This window comes from Macaca mulatta, chromosome 3, assembly GCF_049350105.2.
Source record: "Macaca mulatta isolate MMU2019108-1 chromosome 3, T2T-MMU8v2.0, whole genome shotgun sequence".
Lineage (NCBI taxonomy): Eukaryota > Metazoa > Chordata > Mammalia > Primates > Cercopithecidae > Macaca > Macaca mulatta.
Window position 1 is genome coordinate 167,064,226 of NC_133408.1, and position 20,556 is coordinate 167,084,781.

The following is a 20,556-nucleotide window of genomic DNA, read 5'->3' on the forward strand; positions in this document are numbered from 1 at the left end:
GACCTGCCAGCACACCCAAAGGGGCTCCTTATCAAGGCGCAGGGTCTCACCTCACCTTCAGCATGGCGGAGGTTCCCTCCTGGGGGAGAACGGTACATTTGCATTCTGTTTACAAAAAGCCAAAAGCTATGCTTTGTGTGCAACCTATCGGCTGGGAAAAAAAAAAAAAAAAAAGAACTAAGGTGGCTTTGAGAATGATCTGATGCAGCTAGGGCAGGCAGAAGAAAGAAACGCAACAATTTGGAGCAGTGCCCCAAACACTTAAATGAGCTGGGTACAAATCAGTCGGCCTTGGGAAACTCTATCTATAGAGTAAAAGGATAAAAAGACAAAAAGACCTATTTTAAAATAGGCATTTTCTGACTTAGAAATACTAAGATAAACAGACACTAAGTTCCAGAGTAGCTGAACCTCCCTTTAATTTTATTAGGGATAGGAGTCCTGAATCTTTCCAGGCAAGAAGGTAGCCCCACAGTCTTGTAGTAAACCGCGTGCTGTTCTGTGTTTCTGACCCCTTAACTTTGTATCTCCTAGAAGAATGTTTCTAAAAACTTTCCATTACAGTTGCTTATAATGTTTATACTTTAAATATATATATATATATATATATCTGGGAAGGTATTTGTACATGTCATTCATTATTCCAAATGTAAGGGTATTTGTACATTACATGTCATTCATTATTTCACATGTAATTTTAATCAGATCAACATAAAAGCATCTTAATATAATCAGTAATGGCACTGGTAACTTTAAATATTAAAATCTACAATAGGGAAAAAGGAGCTTTGATTCATTGTCTCTTTTCAAATTAGCACAATCAACTTGGCATGTACCTCCAATCTTTCTGTCCAACCTCTCATGTTCTTTCTGCCTTTTCCCTTGCTTCTCACTCCCCAAACTCACGATATAACAAAGAGAAGGCTGTAGAGGGCAGAGTCAGGGTTGACAAAAAACAAATTCCAATTATTCCTTCTTCCACATATTCAGAAACCTATAGCCTTTTATAAAAACAGTTCTATTTTTTCCCAGGATATCTACTTTTTATGTTTGCCCTGTCTTGAGCCAACTCTAATAGATTTTTCTGTTGAGTTCTGATCTGTACCTGAGATTCTTAAGAGGTATATTTGCAGACAATACCATGAAGATTTCCCAGAATTTTTGGAAACAATCTTCCTTATACCAGAAAGTAAATTGCCCAAGGAAGACTCTCCTCCTGCCGAGGACTTCCTAAGAGCAGAACTGGCACTTGTAAAAACTCAGGAAGATTGCAAAAAATTTGGAAATGGGGTTCCACGGTTTCAATATAATGTTAAATTTGAAAATTAATGCCTCAAGTTAATTGGCTCTTTCTGCCTTGAGCTGATTAGTGAACACTAGAATTCATGCTACAGCTCCCAAGCCATTTGTCTGCAATGCAGGGCTCATGTTCCAAATCCTGCTTATTGCAGTAAAAGATAGTAAAAGATAGCTCACATCATTTCATGACCGTGGTGCTACAGTGTTTCTACCGGCTTGCACGCCTCTTACAGGTGGGCTGATGTTTATTGTGTTAGTATATAATGCTGCAACTTTCCACTGGTACACAAAGCTAGTGGTTTTCTAAAGCAGTCCTGGAATTCATTACCATGGAAACAAAAGGTATAAAAAGCTGTTTTTATCTAATAGGAAAACCTGGAAGAACTCTACAAAAGATCAAAAGTGTTTTCAAAGTAAAGGTAGAGTCAAATACATTATAGTTTAGGCTAAAGGAGCCTTGGAAAGGAATCTCAAGGCAGGTTAACAGAGGAAGGAGGCGGGCTGTGTAGTGATGAGAGAAAGCTCAGGTTAACAGAGGAAGGAGGCGGGCTGTGTAGTGATGAGAGAAAGCTCACTGGGAGGCTCTGAGGCTGGGACAGGGACAGGGTCGGGCTGCTGACCAAGTCTACCCCCCAAAAAGTGGCTGAAAGAACCCAACACTCTTACTCTGCCAAGGTACAGGAGACATGGTTTGAATTCCAGTCTCTCCCCACAGAGGTGAAAATGAGTAGTTTGTTTTTCTGACATTAATATTATCATACACACTCTGGTCCTAATACATCCATCCAACCATTCTAGACTCTAGATTCTAGACATGGAAATGAGAAGTAAATGAAAGAAACTTAATACGAATATGTTCATTTTATCAACTCATCATTTGATCTAGAGTTCGATCCCATGTGTTCAGGAAATGCTGTCACAGGTCCTATTTTAGTTTGGGAAAGGAGTAAGTACAAACCACAAGTATTTATTTTGGCATTTACAGTGTTTTCCTAACATCCAAATAATTTCACCACATCCTGCCATCAGCTTCAAAATAGAATTTTGAATATATTCTTTCTTCCATGGAAAACTTCCTGATACATAAACTGCTCTGACCATCTGTAATAATACAAACTCTTATCCAGTATCCTCCTCAGAAAACATCTGGAACAATAGGAAGCTCCATCAATGCTGCTAAAGGAACACAATGTTTCTGGAAGCCATGTGATCATTCCGGCAGCAGGGAAGATACATGGGGTCATGGGCAGCCAGACTCCATCCTTGCACTGAGGCCACTGCCCACCATGGATGTGCTGGCCAGCCCATCTGCCATTCCAGCCAGCGATATACTGAGAGTATGAGGCTTACAGAGCTGAAGTCCTCTGCATTAAAAGGCTTAATTTTCCTGCTCAAAGGCAGTCTTTTAGAATGGCAAGGAAAAATTATTTTAACTGAGAATGGGGTTAAACTAACAGCAGGACTGTGTTTAGAGAAAGGAAACCATACAGAAATAATTTGAAAACATACCATCTAAAAGGCAGTAAAAAGCAATGGTTGAAAGCATGGACTTTTGAGTCCATCAGACACACAGGTTTGAATATCACATGGCCACTTACTTTCCAGGTAACCTCAGATAAGCCTCAGTTCCTCATCTGAAAACCATACCTATCTGACAGAATTGTGGTAAGGATCCAATAAGATCAGGCATGTTACGTGTTTAGCATAGTGCCTGGCATTTGGGAAGCTGTCAATAAACATTACCTCTTGCACTGTTTCTGTTATAGGGAGCAGGTGATGTTTAGCCTGGAGAACTGAAGGCTCAGGAAGAACAGGGTCTTCAAACACCTGAAGGACTGTCTCATGAAAAAGACATGCACAAGACAGGAGAATTGAGCAGAGAGATGTTTAAATCAAATCGAAGAACAAAGACAGCATTGAATCACCACTACCTATCAAGGGTCTTACTTGAATAGATTTTGGTTTGGATGAAAGGCATAACAGAAAACCTCAAACATCTCTTCCAATTCTAAGGTTTCATAATTCCAAGCATTTGGAGAATGAGGAAAAATAATCACTTAAAAAAAAAAACTATTTTGTGCCAAGCTTCCTAAAACATCTTTAAAATGTCCAAATATCCATGACTCATAGGGTATTATTCATTTTCTTTGAAAACCATGGAACTCTGCTACTGAACTTCATTCTAAGTTGTTTAAGACAAAGTACAATGCAAAACTGTCTACTTTTCTTTCATAAAACCATTTTCTAGATGGGCATAGATTCTTTGGGGGAATTCTTATGCAGATATTTTACATCAAAATCTAAACTTGTACCACTTAACTGCAATGAATTATTAATGCTATTAAACATCATAACATCTTTTAAAAATAAGGTGTTAAATATTTATTCATCAATCAGTGATTTAATATCTGAAAAAAATTATCACATACTATGCATAACACTGATCAGTAGAGGCTGAAATTTTCCTGTAACTTCAATCCAAAAATACATTTTTTTATTTTAGTTCTCCATAATTCAGAGAAATAGTTAAGGGTAAATATAAGTCTTAATCAAAATCCCTATTCTCCCAGCACGTGCTAAACCTACCCTGCTTCACATGCAGACCCTTGGCCCCAAACAATCCCAAGAGGATGTTGGCTCAGAGCAGCAAGGAGCCAACAGATGGGGCATTCAGTAAAGGAGTGGTGCTGGGTTTTTTCATTTTTGTTAGAGACGAAAGCTGTGGGAAAAATATTCTCCACTTAATCTATTTTATTTTCAGCAAGGTTTTACCTGTAAATATTAATTTATATACCAGCAAAACTCACTAGATGCTTGAGCTACATGAATATAAATGAAATAAAGCTATTCAAACTAAAAAATGAAATTTCCTGTATCTTCCTTTCTCAGGCAGAGGAAAAATATCCAAGAATTTAAAATTTTATACCAGTGGTTTCAAAGACAACAAAAGATCTCATATTGAGCTCTCATTTAAATAGGTGGGGTTACCAGGGTAGAAATTACAAGTTAAAGTGCTGCAGCATAAAGAAGAAAAATAATCATTTATGCCATTTTCAATATAAAACCTATTTCCAAATCATCAAAACTCTTTACAGTTAGAATATTGTCAAATCTCCAATTTTTACCTTGCTGAGATCTATGACCACCTTTTGAAACAGAGACAGTGTAGGTATGATTACTCCCTGTGGTTAGGAAAACGGAAAAGAACCATCAGCCCCTCAAGAATGGTGGCTTTTCTTACTAGAATGAAGCAAATAAAATCAATTCATTGGCAATGCATTTAATTTCTCTCTCAGCAATTAATTGTGACTCTACATTGAATAACAGTGTAAAGAGTCAAGATACTCATGTGGCAAATGAAAAATAAAGCAAAATGTTTTATCTTAAGTTACATGGATTCCCAGAGTGCAAAGGATGGGGAAAGGGTCAGGGGAGGGATTCTCCTAGGTTTGATAACACTTTCCTTAAATTCAACAGCAATTACCTGTTTAGCTGTTCTACAATGCTGATTAAGAGGGTACAGCATTGTGCCCTCTGGGTGTTCTGTGTTCACTAGTTTGGGACCCCCAGTTTTGTCTCCAATGGAAGTTGGGAACACAGCACTCCAACCTTCCTCATTTTTAAACCTCCTAGAGACTCCTAAAATAATCATTTGAAGTTTTGTCATAGCAGAGAGACTGTGAGAGGGGAAGAGGTTTCCACGTACTTCCACCCCCACATAGCTGAACATGAGCTGGCATCAGGTAAAAGGTTCACAGGATTCCCAGTCTTGGAAGACTCTTCCTCCTCTCCCGGCCTCAGTTTGCATACTCCTACCCATTCCTCTAAGCCCAGCCCAACCCCACATTACTGCATGAAGCCTCGTGCTATGGAATGAATGTATATCCCCCACCAGAATTCATGATGAAATCCTAACCCCTAATGTGATGGTATTTAAAGATGACATCTTTAAGAGGTAATTAACTCATAAGCGTGGAGCCCTTGTAAGTGCCCTTGTAAGAATAGACAGGAGAGAGCTTCTCTTGTCTCTCTCAGCACCATGTGAGGATGCAACAAGGAGACAGCATCTGTAAACCAGGGAGAGGGACTTCACCAAGAACCCACCAAGCCGGTACCCTGATCTCAATTCCAGCTTCCAGAAATGTGAGGGGGGAAACAAGGCTATTGTTTAAGCCACCCAGTCTAAGATATTCTGTAGCAACAGCCTATAACAGAGTTGATTAAGACACCTTGGCTGCTAACTGCAGCTTCCTTGGATGAAGTCAGCCTCTCCTTTAAACCCCAGGACCACACTGTAGCCCTTTTGACACAGTCTTAGATTGCTCGTGGTTATTTTACAGGATTTTGGTCATTTCCCCTCAACTAGAGTATAAGCAACATTGATGGCTTAGGGTCTTCTTTTCTTTCATATTATCCACTACAATGTCAAACACGCTGCACATACCTGTGGGATGCTGCATAGACCTGTTGGTGGGTTGATTGAATATTACCTGCTTACCTGTATTACTAAGTTACAGAAGGAGAACACGTGGGTTAAATGCTAGCGTCTCTTACACTATTCTACTTCTCTTGATGGGGGAAAAAAAAATATTTAGCACTTACTGGGTTTAGAAGCTGTACCAGGCATTGTTCAGCACCGTCTCACAATGCTAGGATAGGACTTGACCACATTAACTCTGCATTGATTTCTTTCCCTGTGAAGTCCTTTTACATTCATATTTGATTAAAATGAGAATTTACTAAGGCATAATTGATATGTTTGACTGAATTGGTCACATTTTAAACAGGTGGCACGAGATAGGTCACAGTGTGAATCAGAATACAATACATTTAGTTCCACTGTTTTTCTGATTGTCCTAAAATGAATGTGACTTCTAGAACAAGTACTTCTGAAGCCTTTAGGGCTTTCATTTCTGACATTTGTATCAGAGATGATAGGAATTAGTGTCATGTCAGCCATCTCTGGCAGAAAAAAAAATCTTCCCTCAACAAAAGTTAACATTCTTCGTCCGAAGCAGGCCTGTGTTTCTGTCCTTATCACACATGGAAAAGAAAGGGAATTCCAACCCAAAGGACAGCATTGAGGGCTGCCACCCATGCCTGGGGTCATTCAGCTGCTCATGCTCAACCACAACTCCATCATCAAACTCGTAGCCTACGTGAGTCAGAATTGGTGATTTTTTCTTTTTCTTCCTTTTTGTTTTTTTTTTTTTGGTTTTTTGTTTGTTTTTTTAACAATTGAATCCTAAGGGTATTTTTCTTTGGGCGCTGAAACATAAAAATGTAGTGCAACTTTACTTAAAAAAATAGAAAACCAATGTTTCTCTGGGTTTTCTACTTTTTTAATAAAACGGACTCTTACCATCCAACACATGGATTTGGAAGGATAGCAGTACACCACCTTCTTAGCTCACCTGGCTGGAACATAAGCTGATGAAGTCCCAGTCACAAGTTCAGCCTTCAAGAAAACTAGACAGCCTTGCCCTATGCCAGAGCCAATCCAGACCTGCCCCAGTTCTGTTTCTTTCTTCGTGTGTGTGTGTGTGTGTGTGTGTGTGTGTGTGTGAGTCAGACAGGGTCTCACTCTGTTTCCCAGGCTGGAGTGCAGTGGTATCATCATGGCTCACTGTAGCCTCAACCACCCAGGCCCAAGTAATTCTCCCACCTCAGCCTCCAGAGTAGCTGGAACTACAAGGGAATTCCACCACACCCAGCTAATTTTTGTATTTTTTATAGATACAGGATCTTGTCCTGTTTCTCAGGCTGGTCTCAGATGCCCAAGTTGGTCTTGAACTCCTAGGCTCAAGTAATCCATCCACCTCAGCCACCCACAGTGCTGAGATTACAAGTGTGTGCAACCATACCTGGCCCATCAGTTCTGTTTCTTGACCAATTACACCTTTAATGCTAATCTGCCTTTGTTCACAAAATAGAGCAAGTCAGTATAAATGGCTGAGAAACTGTAGGAGAGGTACCACTCAAAATGAATATCCTCTTAATAGCAGACATAAATATCTTCCTCCTCATTATCATCATCATAACAAACATCGTGGTGCCTCCTATGGACCAGGGATTTTGCTTAGGACTCTGAAATGTATCTTACTTGTCTTCATTAAAAACCTTATGAAAAAGGTACTATTATTAACTGGGGTTTTTTGTTTGTTTTGTTTTTGAGACAATCTCGCTCTGTCACCCAGGCTGGAGTGCAGAGGGGCGATCTCAGCTCACTGCAACCCCTGTCTCCCGGGTTCAAGTGATTCTCCTGCCTCAGCCTCCTGAGTAGCTGGGATTACAAGCCCATGCCACCACGCCTGGCTAATTTTTGTATTTTCATTAGAGATGGGGTTTCACCATGTTTGTCAGGCTTGTCTTGAACTCCTGACCTGGTGATCCATCCATCTCGGCCTCCCAAAGTGCTGGGATTACAGGTGTGAGCCATCGTTCCCAGCCTGGGTTGCTGTTTTTTTAACAGATAAGAAAGTTTAAGATTTGGAGAGATTAACTATCTTGCTTAAGGTAACACAGTTAACAAGCATTATGTCCAAATTTGAACTTGGGCAGTCTGACTACAGAGCCCAACCTATTTCATATAATTCATATTAATCTATTTTACTCAAGAGCATCAGCACCACTAAATACATTAAAATAATCTATAATTTGAACAGACATCTCCTGATAACAAACATAATATCTATAAGTCACAAATATCTAAGAAATTTACATGAGTATGGCATGGTATTTGTTCTAGAAGTAATATAAGTTCAAACACTCTGAGGTGAGATGATAAATCACTCTGAAAACTAATAAATAGAATTGCCACCATATAAAGAAATAGTACAAGCACTAGTCGAAGCTAGAGGTCACTCTCAATCCACGTGAGAGGAAGCAAGAGTAAGACGCTAGAGCAAGAATAAGTCACCATCCACATGTCCCAAGGGAGCTCAGTGGCACTGCAGGGGATACAGAGACAGATCCATGATGTCCCTGAAACTGGGACTGTATTATACACCAAGGAAACCAGCCTCCCTAATCCCAGAGGGAGCCTTGAAGAGTCTTAGAGGGAGACTAACGGCCAACATTGAGAACACATGTTTATTAGCTTGCTGAGCCTAATGAAGTAATACAGCAGAGACTGGCCTCATTCTAGAAACAGATAAAAGTGGCTGTGCACAATGCTATGCCTAGACCCCTACATCTTGCCAGCGTGGTGTTCCTTATGTGTTCAAGATACATAAAGATTAGACGTATAGATGCAGGTTGTGAGGACAGTGTTTGGGGATAGAAAAAGTCCCCAATTACAGCTAAAAGAGATGACTCTGTCTTTTGCCAGAAAGTGTGTTATATCAATTAAATGGGTAAATAAGCCCTTTTCCCACTTTGAGGAAACAAGGGCCTCTTGTGACCCTCTATTGATTAAGACTGCTGTGGAATGTTATTTGCAATCGCATTGCATAATGGAAATCAGGAGGTAGCTGTCATGGTTTCTGAAGACAAATTGCTGGTAGCTGAGACATATCATAGCCTCCTTCATCTTTTACTGTTCTCAATTCCCAAGTAATGTGTATCTTACAATCTAAGTTTCTTAAATCAGTCTGCTCTCAAGTAGTAAAAATGCGTAGAATGGTAATCTGCCTGACCCTACGTTAAGAAATAGTGTTTAAGTGACCATTGCACTGATCGTTATTCATGAGCTATGCATTACTTAATAAGGAACACAACTTCCAAACACGCACACAATTAAAGATAAATCCACACAACACCTGCTGTCATTATGACCAATAGGAACAGAAATCCAACCAGGTGTGTGTCGAAAGCTGCTGTCAGACAGAACATTGTTAAATCTCACTTTTGTTTTGCACACTTTGACTTGCTAAGTCAGCCAGCAAGCAATTTGTATGGAGCAGTGCTTCTCAAAGTGTGATGTGCAAAAGAGCAGCATCAGCATCACCTGGGAACCATTAGCAATGGCAATTCTCAGCCCCCACCCTGGGCCTCCCCGGACCCACTGAATCAGAAACCCTGCAGGTGGGCTCAGGAATGCGTGTTTCAACAAGGATTCTGGGTGATTTCTCGCATGCTACAGTGTGATAACCACTGGACTGGGTACAGGACAGACTTCAGATTTTAAGTCTTCCTAGGAAGGCATTACCTTTGGTTGCAAAAAGCTATCAGAAGAGCCCAAGAAGACACCTGTGTTAAAACCACTGCAATCTTCAATTGTGCTGTGAACCTAAAACCACTATGAAGTGAAGTCTATAAAATATAAAAAACCTGTGGTCTCTAGGGTGAATGGGTAGAAAGAGCACAGTACTTTCCTTATGCAGATTTATTTACATAGACCCTGACTTATTCTAGAAAGGTTTTCAGACAATTTTGTAAACCAAAATATATAACATCCAGTCACAAAGCGTTCTTATGGAAAGACTTCTCACTACTTTTCAAACAACCTCATTACTTAAAACACCCCAAACATAGGCATTTATCACTAAGTACGCTCTTAAGATGTATTTGGTATTCACTGCAGGATTTCAGGCCATTTGAGGCTAGGGGAAAGAAAAGAAATTTAATTTAAATTCACCAAGTTTAAAAAGTGCTCCGCCCAAGAGTCATGGTGCTCCCTGAACTGTCTGAGCACATGACCACGATGCTGATTCTAAGTTACTACATGTTTCGAAGAGACATGGCTTGGAATGTCTGTGTCCTGTGACCCTGTCTTACAGCAAGATGCTTTTGGCAGTTCACTCATCTGGCCCCTTTGTTGGTCCAAGAAAGGGCCCTATACCACCAAAATTCATTCTAGAGCTAATAGTATTTGGATGAGGCTCTAGCATTGTTTCAACTGTTTTTCAAATAACAAATTTGGAGAGCAAAGGGAAGTAACTTGTTTACCAGAGATTTATAAAATAAAGTATGGTCCATCCATATGATTAAAAACCAAGCAACTATTAAAAAAATAAAGTCTTGCAGTTCTCATTCTTGACCAAACATCAGAATCACCTGGTGATCTTTTAAAACATACCAATGCAGAGCTCTACCCCAACCAATTTAACTGGTCCTGGCTAGGGTTTGGGCATCCAAAATTTTTAAAAGCTATGCTGGCAATGCTAACATGCAGCTGGGGTTGAGAATTACTGCAGTACATCTATATTAACCAACATGGAAATTTTTCCCAAATATATTAAGTGAAAAAGAAAGTCATAAGTCACATATCTATTAACAAAATCATGTGTGCCTGTGTTATTAACGGATTTATGCATTTGGAAGTGGACTTTCCTTTTATACTATTTATTGCTTAAACCTTTAAAATGAGAATGTGTTCATGTATTTTACTTATTTTATTTTTGATTGACAATTTATATGTATTTATGGGGCACAATATGATGGTTTATGTTTACAATATGGAGTGATTAAATTGGCTAATTAACAAATCCATCCCCTCACACTTTTTTGGTGTATGGTGAAAACATTTAAGATCTACTCTTTTAACAATTTTGAAATATACAATGCAATTTCTTAATGTTAAAAATACATTTAAATAGAAATTTGTAGGAAAAAGAGAAAGCACATGAAAATAGGAACTCTCAAAATATAATCATGTTTCCTTCTTTCTCCGCTTCTCCCTCTATATTCGTCTGCTTTCACACTGCTATAAAGAACTGCCAGATACTGGGTAATTGATAAAGGAAAGAGGTTTAATTGACTTACAGTTCAGCATGGCTGAGGAGGCCTCAGGAAACTCATAATTATGGCAGAAGGCAAAGGAGAAGCAAGACACCTTCTCCACAAGGTGGCAGGAAGGAGAAGTGCCAAGTGGGAAGAGCCCCTTATAAAACCATCAGATCTCATGAGAACTCACTCACTATCACGAGAACAGCATGGAGAAAACCACCCCAATGATTCAATTACCTCCACCTGGTCTCTCCTTTGACATGTGGGGATTATATGGATTACATTTCAAAATGAGATTTGGGTGGGGACACAAAGCCTAAACATATCCCCCTCCTTCTTTTCTAAAGGAATATACAAGAAAAATAAACAAAATTATACTTCTTTCCCATCTATTCAACACATATTTCTAACATTGAGATTGGGATGAGGGAGAGAGTAGAGAGACTCGATGTATTCATTCATTCATTATTTCTCTGACAGGCCCATGCTAGGCGCTAGGAATATGGCAACAAACTAGATAGACATGGCCCCTGCCCACATGGTAGTTACAGTCTAGTGGGGAATGCAGACAAGTAGGTAAGCAATCACAACACAGTGAGAGAGACACTAAGGAGAGGAAGCACAGGCTGCTTCTTTGTTACTTGTAACAAAGAGACAATCTAGTCAAGGAAAGTGAGAAAAAGATCCCCAAAGTGGAGGTGGACCTTCATCCTGGGGAAAACCCTAGCCATTAAAGAGTTTTAAGAAGGGGAAAGACATTAACAAGTCTCCGTTTTGAAAGATCTCTGTAGCTGGGAGTGTAAGTGCTACTTACCAGTCATCTCTCATCTAAGGAGAGTGAGCTCTTTTCAAAGTTAAATGAAACCTTGCTACAGTACCAAAGAGTTGACTGAAGAAGTTCACCTCCCAATATTCATTATCTATTTGCCATCAAATGAGATTGAACATGAAATTTACCTCCTACTGAGTTTACTGACTGCACTCATTTATGAGTTCATCTCTAGATGAGCCCGGATATGGCAGATTTACCTTTTCAAAGTTTTGAAGCTAATAAAACCCACTGTATGCAATAAATAACTCAAAAACTGCTTGGCTTTATGGAAGTGGTTGCTACAACTGGTAGAGTGTCTTGGAAGAAAATATATCTTCATAAACATAGCAGGGTAGGCGAAGACTGCCAGGGAAACAAGATGCTTCTCAGTATTTCATTGACTTCACATGAAGATCAATTTTCGCCATTTATAACCGGCACACTTCCACATAGGGTGAAATTATCTAGCCCACCCACAAATGGATTTCTATTTAAAAGTCTCATTTGATTGCTTTGGGAAGGATACACTGCAGACTATCTAACCCCTATCCTTTAAGGGTAGAAAATTAACAACCCAGGTAAAATTAACTAGAAAAACAAAAGAGAGAGGAATTATATTTGACAGTGTCCTCTTATGACCCAATGTATCTTTGTGGACATTAATGTGAGTTACCTCCAGCATCAGTGTGCTATTTTTAACTTAGAATATTCAATCTTTGCTCAAAGTAAGACATATGATTAGTGTTTGGAGGAATTGATTTGCTTTAATTTAAAGGAGAGGAGTGGAAATGTTCTAGAAAGGGGAAAAAAATTGAGCTCTTTATAAAACACAAATTTATGGGCTTCTCAAACATTTCCAAAGACCCTCTCCTTTTTAATTTCTTTCCAAACTATACAATCTCTTATGGGGACCTGGGCCCCTCTTTTCATTGGGTTATCTACAATACAAAAGCCCCTGAGGTGTCATTTAGACCTCTGTATAGGATGGAGCTGTCCGGGGTCTGCTATTCTGCAGTTACATGTCACATTATCCTAATTGATACTTCTATTATCTAAAGCCATTAACATGCTATATGAGTGAAGCAATCACCTAGGTCTGCTCTGCCTCATGTTAGCTGATATACGATGTGTGTGTGCACGTGTGTATGTGTGTGTGTGTGTTAGGGTACACTAGTGCATCTAAAAAGTTCAGATCATTAAATTCTTGTTCTGTAACTCTCAAATTTGTTTCCACCCCCAACACACCTGAGGAAATGGGACACTCATCTCAATAAAAAATAGTTCCCGGAAAGGGGCTTGGGAGGCATACATCGTTCACTGGATCCTGCCATTCGAAAAGCCTCCCAGGTAGTTTTAATAATGCAGCCCATACCCCTTGTGGGTAAGGCAACAGCAGTATGAACCCCACCATACACTCGGGGTTGAATATCACTAATCTAGTAAAGCATTCAGTATCCTACGGACCTATGCCACATGGCATCTTGTTCCCAGGTTGTATCCAGCTCCAAGCCCTTATTCAACCCTCTTCTGAAGTTAAAGAGGCTCATTTTGTTCATTTGCTTCTAAGCTTGGATAAGAAGAGAAACAAAGATAGGATGACACCACTTCACTCTAGATCAGATAAGCAGAGCCACCTGTATTCCAGCAGAGGAGGTGGCTATTCACTAAGTGCAGTCTCTGCTGGGGCTAAATGAACCTCCCCAACTGATGCCGGCATCTCCTTTACAAAGACAAATCCCATTTCATTCCACAATTAGTGATCCTGAAGGAAATAAAATCCTCCTCTGACTTAAACATAGACATACTAACATGCAGATAGCTGACAACACATAGATCTCTTGCATCAGGTTTGGATTAGGAGAACACTTGGGAATACAAGGACTGGAAAGGTTGACACAGGAGGAGCAAGACTGAAGAAAGTCGTAAATGGGGCTACGTGGAAGACATTGTCTCCTTCACATTTTAGTACAGGAAGATGCTGCAAATAAAATACATGGCCTTCCCAAAGTTGTCCAAAAAAAGAAAACAGACATTTAGGGATCACTTCCAAATTTGGCCCAAATATTTTCCATAAAATTTTTAAACACATCACAACCAGATTCTTAAAACCCCAGTTTATGTTTATTGTTGAGCAGGACAGTCAGTAAGTTCATGAATTAAGACCCCATTTGTATTCCTTATGATCAAGGTTCATTGCATGTCTTCATTGGAGACGCTCTACCTTCTTCAACTCCATTATCTGGAAATAACTAGCAATACATTAATTTTTAGATTATTTATGGGCATATTTTTAGATTCTGTGGGTCTTTCGCTACCCTGAAAGGGCCTAAGCTTGAGAAAACTGTCATAAAACTTATTTTTACTCAAGTCATAGCCTTTGGAAAATTAGTATTTAAGAAAAGTATTGTTTTTCAAAAAGGAGCTATATGCCAATCTCCAGTGCATTAACTGCTAATCATTCCTCTGATAACTACTGTAATATTTCATGTCTGTACTATCATATACATATAAACAGAAGTCATCCATACATAGAGTGGACAATTTTCTGTGCCAATTGTTTTATAATTAATATTACAAATAGAGTGCTAGCTGAAAGTCACATAAAAAATCAAAGTAAAGTAGCATAAGTTGCTATTGTCTAATTCACATTCTTATGGTTCCAGAATCACCTGTAATATGGGTTAGGCACCTACATCCTCTCACTGATGGACTTTTGAATTACAGACAATTTTCAAGTCCAATAACTTGGTTAATAACTAGATTTGCTTCTGTAGGTTAAATGCTCACTCTGGGCCAGTGAACTGATCATGTTAGTCATGGCGTCTACCATAACAGCGCCCCCTCCTGGTGATAAGTGACCCACTCCCTGCACTTCAGTTAAGGGCGTCAAGAGCTGCCCTTTCATGTGTTGGTCTGTGTCTCAAGAGATGGCCTGGGGCATTGGACTCTGTCCAGAGGGTCAGTAGTTACCTTCTCACCCAGTCAGATGGGGTCCCTCCAGGATTACCCAAGAAATTAAGAGAACTAACCAGTCCGTGAGGGAAGAATAGAGAAGAGAGAAGCCAGATACGCCCTGCATAAAAACAAAACCCCCTCTTGCCTTCAAGTGGCCTGGAGTTTCCTTCAATAGCCCAAAACACCAAAGGACATGACCAGGTCCTGATGGAAGCCTTCCTGCATTTTCTCATTAAATATACCCAACAATCTAACAATCTTATTATTCCCATTTTGCAGATAAGCTGATTCTATGTCAAAAAAAAAATGCAAACAAGCTTGGAAAACGTCATATGAACACTTTGTCTCCTCCACCACACTCCTCAAATCCTTGCCCACTTTTGGCTGGGCACCAGGCTACAGGAAACAGCCAGGATTCACAGGAATTACAATGGTATTGGCAGGAACCCGAATTGGTTTATAAGGGGAGGGAAATCAAAAGGAGTAGATTCTTAGGAACCTTTTCCTCTCCTCTAGAAGTGACGTTTTTGAACCACAGCTACTAAGTTAAAAATAGAAAAGAGATGCCTTGGAGCAGGTGAGGAGGAAGTTCAAATCAGAGAGAAGAGTTACAGAAATGTCTGAGCTGGACACCACCCCAGAGCAGAAAATGCCACATGGCACAGAACTGGGGTAGCTGGGAGGAATCCTAGATCCCAAGATGTGGGAGGAAACCTGGAGAATTCTGGTTCCACATCTTGCCTCTAAGCAAGGAGTCCCTCTAAGAGAAATGGTAAAAAAACTGCCTAGTTTCCCTTGAAGGTTTCCAGAAATGGAGAACTAAAGCAACTCTGGCTATATGTCTTAATTGTGTCCTTCTCACTGTCAAGAGGTGCTTCTTAATGTCCTGCTCAAATGTCTCCAGCACACCCTGAAGCCTGTTTGCGCCTCTTCAGTACTCCTTAGACACAGAGAGCTTCTGCTTAGCATCCTCCTTATTTGAGAAAATTTCATCTATCTGAAAATAGCCATTAAGTTGCCTCATAGCATTTTCTCTTCTAAACTAGGGAAATCCATACAGAGGCTGCACAGCCACTCAAGGGGATGTTACAAAGAGGATTCCAGTGCCATGAGTGGGCCAGACTAGATGTGTCTCCAAGATATCTGCCAAGCCAGAAATCCTTTGATTCAATTCCTTTCATCGTTTGTGTGACATTTCCCATCACTTTGCTCACATTTGTCACAATACCTGTCATCTGCCCAATTTCTCCATATTCTTTTAATATTTCTAAATCTAATGTGCATAGGAATTTTTTTTTTTTTTTTTTTGAGACGGCATCTTGCTCTGTCACCCAGGCTGGAGTGGAGTGGCACGATCTCAGGTCACTGCAACCTCTACCTCCCAGGTTCAAGCGATTCTCCTCCCTCAGCCTCCCAAGTAGCTGGGACTACAGGCATGTGCCACCATGCCAGGCTAATTTTTTGTATTTTTTTAGTAGAGACAGGGTTTCGACGTGTTAGCCAGGATGGTCTCAATCTCCTGACCTCATGATCCGCCCACCTCGGCCTCCCAAAGTGCTGGGATTACAGGCATGAGCCACTGCACCCAGCCAGGAACCATTTTTCACAATATAAAACAAAGGCTCATTAACTCAGATTAAGTTAAAAAATTCATGTCCCACTGAGTAAGAAACCAGAGTGAAAGTATTTTCAATTAAACAATTATGTCTATTACAAAAGACTACATATTGGTTATTAATAAATAAAATGAGAAAGTTAATGAAAATGGTGAGTTAACAATAACTTTATTTTTACGGCACTTTATACTTTTCAAAGTATTTTTACATATATTATTCCATATTTCCAATTTTATTCAATATATAAATGCAACATATGGGTAATAGATCACCAAACCTAAATCAAAAAGTCTAATTTATCCTGCTAAATTTGAACTTTTAATGCAATAAGAATTATATATAATTATTCCAAGTCTGTATCAGAGCAGTCTGAATTAATAAGGTTCTGTTCTATTGCAGTTATAATAAGCCTGACAATTTTATGGCCATCTCATCTCCCAGAGTGTCACTCCCATCTACACATTAGTAATAAATACTGTTTCTTCATGAACAAACTTTTGTCATAACAGAGCATCCCACCTTAAAGAAGTTTCACCCAGTAAATTAAATAGCTCAAATACCATAGAAATGTTTTCCATGATAAATGTGCTAAGAGTTCATTATTCTCTTTAAAAATGCTTTGATTTAAAATGAGCCTAATAAGGAGGTTATCCCAAGATGACAAAGACCCAATAGTTCACAGAACTTTTCACCTTTCTCTTTGTTCAGGAAAAAAAAAAAAAAAAACAGAGTCAAAATTAATCCAGTTAATTGTAAATAATGGAACTAAACCAACACATGTAGAATGCCCCATACAGAATGCCCCATTTGAGGAACCTGGTGACATGGAAAGGGTCTATGAGCACCTTCACCATCTTCAATTTCTTCTTAAACCTGCAGTTGGAGTCATAGCATTTCATTGTCCTTTCACAATGGTCAGAAAGACAATGCCTTTACCTACCTTAAAAAGTCTTAAAATGTTAGCAACCATGATGGACACGGAGCTTGCTGCAGCACCTATGACGCCAGAAATCTTGTCAGGCTTGGTGAAAATGGGTGGATCTCCATTAGCACACTTCACATCCGAAGCATCTTTCTCTATTAATGCCTGCACGAACGTTAGAGACTGCTCCAAAGCATAGGTGTCCCTAGAGCATGTGTCGAGGATGCGGACACCCAGAGTGATGTTGGAAAGGAGATCAGGGTCCTTGTTAATCTGGTCAATTGCATAAAGCATGGCCTCCAGTCTGTGAATCCCCTTTTCCTTCTTCAGCTCCCCACAAGGCACTCCTCTCTCTCCCTTTGCGTGGACAGGGAAGAGACCCCCCAAAATAATGTCCCCATCCACCCGTATGGAATGGGCATACTCTTGGCTGTGAGTTCTTTGCATCATTGTGAGGATCCAGTAGAACTTGGCGGTCAAGAGGAAGAAACAAGGGCAAGAGGCTGATCGCTTTCCCTCGCATACCATTTTCTCCACAAGTGGTATTGCAATCCAAGACCCAAAGTTTATTCTTGCCACAGAAGAAGGGGGACCACCTGAGGCTGCACCTTCTGGAGGCTACCATCAGGGCCCATGGGAAAAAGGCTCTGTGGGCATCAGCAAGTTTTCTTGATTTGAATGTCACAGTGAGTTTCCATCAGACCCCTAAGGTTCAATTTTATTTCCTTATAAGATCAACTTGCCTGGAATGGTGCAAAAATTAGAACATCTGAGGTTCTGATGTTGGGATGAGGTCAACAATTCATGTCCTTGAAATCAGCCTTGTAGCAGAATTACTCCTGGGAAGAGGGGAAAAAAGGGGGTTCAGTTCAGTGGGTCTACATGTTTCACATTTTGCAGCCCTGTTTATGCCAGCCTCTTAAAAAAAATCCCCTATTCAGTAAGAAACTAATTCTTTTTGTCCCCCTGTGATTCTGAACACCTGGCTGCACTGCATCTAAATAGGGAGATTGATGACACTTTTGGAGCAAGGGAAACAGAACAGTATCAGGAATTAGGTTGATTCTCCCAAGCCGGAAAGTATTTTTATTTATCATTTTATTTCAATAAACCTTATTTCCACGAAGGTAAAAATCCTGCAACTGATGGCACCATTTATTTTCAAATCTGTTTTGTTTTTTTGTTTTTTTTTTGTTGTTGTTGTTGTTGTTTGGTTTTTTGCAGCTATCTGAATTTAGCATTCTAATTTTGTCAATAAAATCATAATAAAATATTATTTTCTGTGATATATTCAACAAGCCAGTCATCTGTTAATGACTTTTATTTTTAGTGCCTCAAATTACCCAGTAGGAAAAAGTGATTATTCAATTACAAAAAGTGAGAGAAAGAAATCCACCCAAAGAGCTAAAAAATGTGTAAGTTTTGTAGCTTGTGAAAAAAATTAACATAGAAAGTCAGCTATTTCGTATAAATTGTCTTATTCTTCTCTGGTAAGAAAACAAAGACTTGAAAATCAAACACGCAGGGAAGGTGACATGTGAAGATATTCCTATTACCATTGTCAGGGTTTCCAGTTAATTTGTTGGGGTGGGAGCAATGGGTATATTAACAGTTCTGAGGGAAACATGCCTTGATCCCAGAATCACTAGGAGCAAATCAGAGTTGGTGATCAAATGAAGAGCTGCTTAATTCTGTCTGACTCGGTGGGGAAAACAGTTATTTCATCGAGACTAGAAATAACTTGGAATGAAAGTGTCTATAGGCAAATCTACAAAGTTTTTTCCTAAGGCCTTCACTCTTAATTCCATAAGATTTTTTTCAAATGACTTTCGAAGAGATGTGACTGAAAATGAGAACTGACTTAACACAGGGAATCTGAGATTTGTAATGCACAGCTAATTAAGAGAATAAACAGCACCAATTTACTTTGGCAGGATGGTTAATCTAATGCTCATTTCTAACCTATTTATGTATGGGTTTGAAACCTGAAATTTGGACAGTTCTCCTGTACCCTAGCCAACCAACATCTGCTTGTATTTTCCATTCACTTGTTCAAGTTCCAGTTCATAAAATTTTCTTCTTATCCTTCTTGTCTCGAAAGGAAAGATGGTGCTTCCCTGGGGGATAAGTGAACATATGCCCAAACGTCTTCGAAGAAAGCTGCAATTTTTGCACTTTCAGATTAGAAAAGAGGGCTCATAGCAGCCCACTGCCCCATATTTCTGAGCAAACACCTGGTAGCCTAGCCAGCCAATGGCCCACTCGGCTGAGAGAGTTCTGTGCAGCCTAAGACAAGTATTCACTGCCTCCTGGCACATATTAAGCCTTAGATTTCCTACGTGCTGCCCCCAAAAATACTTCGTCCTTTCTGATTTTTCTCACCACTTAACTGTTAGTCCCTCACACTCGATTCTCCTAGCAGCTGCTTTTCCCTCAGAAAATCTGTGATTCAATAACAGCCTGACCTCGGGCATTCCACAAAAGGAAACACTCAGAAAGTCAACCTGACTTTCAGGATGAAACCATTTAAGTGATAGGCCATAAATTACACTGGCCACCCATTAAGAGAAGTAAGATTGTGTTTTACAGTTTCACAAAGAAAACCAGTCACATGATAGTAAAACCTCATTAACTCCGATCACTAGTTGAGAATTTGAGACCAATTCCACGTGGCTGGGCTGACCCTTGTTCTGACAGAGTACAGACTAAATGAATAAATAAGGTGAAGAAGAAATGTCTAGGGAGAGTGGATGGGTCTTGATTTTCTCCAAAGGCCCGCCTTTCCTCTTTACACCAAGCCATCCCCCAAGTACTTAAAACACTTATGAGAATAAATGGCTTTCAATTATAGACGAACATACAAACAGCCCATCTGTTCATCACAATGCATCCTTACCTATCCATGTGGCATTAACCTAGTTCCAGTTGCTGTATGGTCCAGAAAGTAATAAAATTGAGTCGCTTTTAAAATTATTGGTGGTTGCAATATTGTTTACTCTCTTTGGTATCTCATAGCTTTGTTTGGAGCTTTAATTTTTAAAAAAAGGTTGGGGGATGAATAGCAGTGAGGCAGGAATCAGTTTTGTTTAGTGGTTGAATGCACTGAAATGGAAAACGAGAGGTTCAGTTTTGGTTTCCTTTCAGTTTCATTTATTGAACAGCTCACTTGAATTTTTGCTGGAGTTTCCATCTCTGGGTCATAGAATTAATTGCATGTAACCTCTCTGAAGCTTGCTTTTCTTGTCTTTAAAGGGGCGATAGAATCTGCCACACAGCACACATGG

General features: G+C 39.6%; 1 protein-coding gene across 14 annotated transcripts in view; it reads right to left on the bottom strand.

The window, feature by feature from the left end:
• The window catches only part of GRM8 (glutamate metabotropic receptor 8), an 805,700-nt gene that overhangs the window by 777,436 nt on the left and 7,708 nt on the right, over positions 1-20,556 (bottom strand). For 11 of the 14 annotated variants that reach the window (XR_013414643.1, XR_013414645.1, XR_013414644.1 and 8 more), the window contains one exon: positions 17,291-18,111. The exons of 2 other annotated variants lie outside the window; for them this stretch is intronic. Coding sequence is in view for 9 of the 12 variants with exons in the window: in XM_028844840.2 (XP_028700673.1) it covers positions 17,291-17,800 (510 nt within the window). In the remaining 3 variants the exon portion in view is untranslated. 14 annotated transcript variants of the gene reach the window in all.